The sequence below is a fragment of the Episyrphus balteatus genome, chromosome 1, assembly GCF_945859705.1.
Source record: "Episyrphus balteatus chromosome 1, idEpiBalt1.1, whole genome shotgun sequence".
Taxonomy (NCBI): domain Eukaryota; kingdom Metazoa; phylum Arthropoda; class Insecta; order Diptera; family Syrphidae; genus Episyrphus; species Episyrphus balteatus.
In genome coordinates this window covers 68041703-68048004 of record NC_079134.1, presented here as the reverse complement: position 1 = coordinate 68048004, position 6302 = coordinate 68041703, and the positions used below count along the sequence as shown (strand labels likewise).

Genomic DNA, 6302 nt, shown 5'->3' with positions numbered 1-6302 from the left:
GAAGATTTGCTAGTGGTGTACGACCAAATCTATGAAATCTATTTAGAATATGAAGCAGAGTTGGTTGAGGCAGTGGAAAGGGTGAAGTCGGTAGCTTCAAATGAGACAAAAACGATGGCTCCGGCAAACTTTTCAGCGGCTTCATCATCACATTCAGCGATTCGATTGCCCAGAATAGATTTGCCGAAACTTGATGGGTCATATGTGGCTTGGCGGGATTTTCACGATAGGTTTCAGTCCCTTGTGCACAATAACACTACTATTGACGATATCGACAAGTTACATTTTTTGCAATCTTGCTTGGTTGGGGATGCTCATCGTTTTTTGCAAAATCTGTCGGTGGAGGCTGCAAGCTATGATAAAGCTTGGAAGCTTCTGGAGGAGAGGTATGACCATAAACGCATTCTGGTGCACATTCAGATGCAAGCCCTTTTTGGTCAACCTTCCTTGCCACGGGAAACTGCTTCGGGTATTAGGGACTTTTTGTATACCACCAGAGAGTGTGTTCTTGCTCTTGAGAACATGAAAGTACCAGTGTCTTCATGGGACATCGTGCTGATATGGTTTCTTCTTCAAAAATTGCCAAGCTCTACCCAAAAACTGTGGGAAGAACAATTAGGTAATAATAAAGAGCTACCAACATTTCAAGAATTTACCGACTTTTTGGAGATTAGATTCCGCACACTTGAGGCCATGGTCCAACATGAATCCGGAACAAGTCGAAGCAAGGACGAGTCTACCACCAACACCAAACGTTTCCAACCTCCCAAACCGAAAGCTTTTCATGTCAAGCAAACGGCCAAGCAGTCATCCAAATTAGCACCGAAGACATCACCTGCGGAACGTCTTGTATGCAAACTGTGCAATGAGGGTCAGCATTCGTTGTGGCGGTGCCAGCAGTTCCTGAACACGGACTACTCAGGACGAAGAGATGTCATTCATAGACTAAAGGTTTGTGAAAACTGCCTTTCATATGGACATATGATCAAGGACTGCTATAGTTTCAGCTGCTGTCATTTCTGCCAACAAAGACACCACTCACTTCTGCACTACAACTCGTTACAACAACAACAACACACGCAACAACTACACGCGCAACAACAACAACACACGCAACAACAACAACACACGCAACAACAACAACCACAACAACAACTACAACGACAACAACACCATCACCAACAACATAATAAAGCTGGCACATCAGGAGCTGCTGCGACAGTAGCTGGGACAGCTGGAACAGCTTCTCAGCCAAGTCTACCGGTTCCAACACATTCCAAGCTTCTGTCAACACGTACTCACCTGAGTTCCAGCCAACGGTAGATCAACCATCCACACAAACTTTTAATTACCACACGTCGCATGGTCAAATGCAAACTCACCAGGTGCTTCTGGCGACAGCAGTTGTGAAGGCCCGAGATGCAGACGGCAGAACTCGCCTCTTACGTGCTCTGATTGACACGGGCTCAGAAACTTCATTCATCACGGAATCCGCTGCACAACTGCTGAATCTGGAAAAGCGTACCTTTGTCGAGGTGTCTGGGTTAGGGTTGGTCAGCAGTGGCAAAACGCAATTCTCCGATGATTTACATCTTGCGTCCCGCCATTCGACATTCGAGATTGCCATACAGGCATACATATTCAAGTCGCTGACTGGCCATCTCCCGACCCAACGCGTGATACCTGGCAAATGGAATCACCTAAAGGAGCTCTCATTAGCCGATCCCTATTTCTTTGAGCCCGCTCCCATCGACTTACTTTTAGGAAGCGATGTTTGTGCCCAAATATTCCTTCCGGAAATTCAAAGACCACTGGATGGTAACGGACCCATAGCGCAAAATACGCATTTTGGGTGGATCGTGTTAGGGAAAGTTCCAGTGGAAAATCCACGGCAAGTTCGAAGCTTCATTCAAACTCACGAGCTATGCATGCTAGTGGAGAGGTTTTTTTTAATGGAGGAAATGCCGTTCCCAACATATGACACCCTGGACAATATTGCTTGTGAAGAACATTTTGCCGAACACACCATACGTCTCCCAGATGGACGTTACCAGGTAGAATTGCCCTTCAGAGATGGAGGTCATCCAGTAATGGGTTTTAGCCGACAAAACGCTTTTCGGCGATTCTTAGCTCTGGAGAAGAAACTTGCTGCAGACCCGAAACTTGCCGCCGACTACACAAAATGCATGAAGGAATATGTGGACCACAACCATATGGAAGAGATAGCAGAAAACGATGCGGTTTTAGCAACACCGTACCACTATTTTCTTCCACATCATGCAGTTTTTAAGGATGCTAGCTCCACAACCAAGCTGAGTGTTTGACGCAGCTTCACGAACTTCGGATGGGAAATCCCTCAACGACCGTCTACTTGTGGTTCCAAAATTGCAGACGAGCATCATCGATCTCGTTCTAAGATGGCGGACTCGCCGTATCACCTTTACGGCCGACACCGAGAAGATGTACCGGCAAATTTTGGTTAGTTTCCCAGACCGATATTATCAGCTTGTGATGTGGAGAGAGCAGAAAACAGCACCTTTAATAATATTTAAAATGAATACCGTTACTTTTGGCACCGCAAGCGCACCATATCTTGCCATCAAAATTTTAAAGAAGGTAGCTGATGACGAGCAACACAACTTCCCGGAGGGGGCGAAGGTTGTCCGAGAGGACATGTATGTTGATGATCTGATTAGTGGTGCAGATTCTATTGAAGAGGCGCGGAAAAAACGCGATGAAGCAAGGCAACTTTGGCAACAGCGGGGCTCAACTTGCGAAAATGGACAAGCAATGTGAGAGATCTCGTCAAAGACATTCCTGCCCATGACCGAGAGCTAGATTTTGAGCTTCCCATTAACTTGTCCAACCACGTGAAAACCCTAGGTATCAAATGGTTCCCCATGGACGATTGATTTTCGTACCAAAATCTTCAACCTTCAGCAGAAGTCACCACCAAATGATCAATTTTGTCAACCATCGCCAAGTTATTCGACCCACTTGGCTGGATATCACCATGCATTATCACGGCAAAAATTATGATGCAGAGACTCTGGGAGCTAGGTTGTGACTGGGATGAACCTGTTCCAGCAACATTGAAAAATGAGTGGGAAGCTTTTAACGAGAACTTCCTCTCATAGAAAAGCTACGAATTCCAAGAAAGCTATCGAGCTTCATGGCTTTTGTGATGCGTCGATGAAGGCGTACGGAGCAGCTATTTATGTTCGTGTCTTGGATAGCGAAGGTAAAATCCATACCAATCTGCTTTTGGCAAAAACAAAAGTAGCACCCAGCCAACGAACTATAACTCTTCCTCGCCTTGAACTTTGTGGCGCAGTTTTCGTAGCACAATTGTTGCAGTACACCAAGGAGGTTTTGGGCATGCCCGATATAAAGATGTACGCGTGGACAGATTCCACTATTGCTCTGGCCTGGATACGAGCTATTCCTGCGAAGTGGACCACTAACGTTTCCAACCGTGTATCGCAAATTCAACGGCTTATTGGTATCGATTGCTGGGGACATGTTGCAACGCATCATAACCCAGCCTATGTGGCGTCCAGAGGTGTATTTCCATCGGAAATTCAAGGGTTGGACAATTGGTGGTTTGGTCCTGAATTTCTGCGTTCTCAATGGAATTTCGAGTCTCCAACTCAGCCTGCCGAGGTTGATCCTGAAGAAGAACGTCGATCCATCAAGGTCCTTGCCACTCACTTAATAGATAGCGATAATGTGCTCCAGGCTTTCCTCAATTCTTCGAGTCTTCTCAAGGTCGTACGAGTCACTGCTACTTCGGTTCGATTTATCATAAAATGTCGACCTAAGTTATACGGCATTATCACCGGCACATTACAAGCATGGGAATTAGATTTGGCTCATTTACTAATTATCAAAGCGGCACAAAAGGAAATGGTCGAGAATGAAATCGAACAAATCAAGCAAAAACAAATCCCTAAACACTTACGTGCTTTGAATCCATTCATCGATGTTGATGGGATTCTCCGAGTAGGAGGGCGTTTAGAAAATTCTCTTCTACCTTACAATGCACAGCATCCAATACTTCTTCAAAACAACCACCATTTAACAAGGTTGGTGGTTCGAGATGCTCACAAAAACACTTTTCATGGAGGTATGCAGCAAATGATTAGCTTCATTCGACAAACATACTGGATTGGCCAGATAAGGCGAAGCGTCAAACATCAACTGCATAGGTGCATCTCTTGTCTCTTGACAAAAGGCAGCTGAAATCCAACAACTTATGGGAAATTTACCTTCAGCCCGAGTTCGTATGTCCCGACCGTTCAGCCACACTGGTGTCGACTACGCGGGGCCTATCGAAATAAAATCTTGGAAGGCTCGCGGTGCAAAAATCCTGAAAGGATATTTTGCCATTTTTATTTGCTTGGCAACCAAAGCCATTCATTTAGAAGTGGTGTCAGATTTAACCACCCAAGCGTTTTTGGCAGCTTTCCGGCGTTTTATTGCCAGAAGAGGAAATTGTTCGCATATTTACAGCGATTGCGGAACAAATTTTGTCGGTGCAAATAACGAACTAGCCAAGATGCTTAAAAAAGCGAAACATGATTGGAAACAAATCGCCGAAACAATTGCAAATCATGGCATTTTATTCCTCCTGCTTCCCCTCACTTCGGTGGCTTATGGGAAGCTGGAGTGAAATCGGTCAAATACCATCTAAAACGCGTTGTTGGAACTGAGCGGCTAACTTTCGAGGAGCTCGCGACGCTTCTAGCTCAAATAAAAGCGTGTCTGAATTCGAGACCCCTATGCCCGCTCTCTGATAGCCTCGACGATTTAAATGCGCTCACCCCTGCGCATTTCCTAGTTGGTGAATCGCTACACGCAATTCCACAAGCGGACATAAGAAACGATGTCACATATCTCGACCGATGGAAACGAATTCAAAAGATAACTGAAGAATTCTGGCAAAAATGGAACTCGGAGTACCTGTCTGTACCTGTCTACAACAACGTCCAAAATGGACTCAAGTAAAGGAAATGCCAAAGATAGGAGACTTGGTTCTTCTCAAAGATGAGCGTCTTCCATCAACGTATTGGAATCTTGAGCGAATTGAAGGCACACATTGTGGATCGGACGGACTTGTTCGCGTTGTCACCGTAAAAACAAAATCCGGACAAATAAAACGGCCGATTGCAAAGATTTGTATGCTACCGTCCAATAAAACAATAGAACAAGCTGCAATTATTTAAATAATTACCACCAATAAACAAGCAAAACTATCAACATTCAAATAAAACATCAGAGCAAGCTGCGATTATTTAAATAATCACCATCAATCAACATTCAAATAAAACATCACCAATAATTCATCAAAACCAAGCATTTCAATAAAAAACTCAATAAAAATCATTCATCAAAACCCAACATTTCAATCAAAAACTTAATAAAAAACCATCAACAATAAAAACAAATAAATTTCATTTTAATCGTTTTTATTTAAAAATTTAACACGACTTAAAATTATTAAAAATAAATTTCCAAAATATTATTAAACTTCAACAAATTATGTAAAATTTCGTTAACTACTTAAAATTTAATAATTAAATAAACTCTGCAACAACGCAAGCCTTTAATTTACATTTCATGTAAAATTATTAAATTTAAAACCACGAAAATACACAACAAAACTTGTTAAATACGCTCCAAACTGAGCAAAAAACATCATCCACAGAATTGTCAACAGCTTGAAGCACAGCAAACGTCAAAGCTAAACGACAAAAATGAAAATTTCAAACAAAATAATAAAATTTTTAAATAAAATTTATTTATCATTTATTTACATACAACAAAATACAACAAAATTAATTAAATTCATTTTAATATTAAAATTCACTGTAATTTTCACAACACAACAAAACCAAAATGGATTAATAAATTTATGAAATCAAAATTCACATAATTTAATCAAGAATTTAATTAATACACATTTAATTCAATTCACATTTCATCACATCAAACACAATCGAAATCAATTTAATTTACTTTTCATTTATACAAAACAATTCATCATTAATTTTAATCGAAAAGAAATCAAAATCAAAAATTAAAAAAAAAAAATTAAAATCACCCACTTATCAAATCAATTAATTCGTCGAAACAAATTCACGAAATCAAAATAAACATTAAAATGTCAAATTTATTAAATTCACCAAGTTTGTAAATTCACCACACTTTAATCAAAATATTACACTCAACTCAAAGCTTTAATTTAATCACTCTTTAAGCTTTAATTCAATCACTCGAACAACTCAATAAACTTCGCGAAA

The 6302-nt window shown here is 41.2% G+C and overlaps 1 protein-coding gene across 1 annotated transcript; it reads left to right on the top strand.

The window, feature by feature from the left end:
• The first annotated feature begins 3099 nt into the window (after nt 1-3099).
• Nucleotides 3100-4242, top strand: LOC129906129 (uncharacterized). Its single transcript, XM_055981775.1, has one exon. It carries the CDS (start codon nt 3100-3102, stop codon nt 4240-4242), a length of 1143 nt encoding a protein of 380 aa, XP_055837750.1.
• The last annotated feature ends 2060 nt before the right edge of the window (nt 4243-6302 follow it).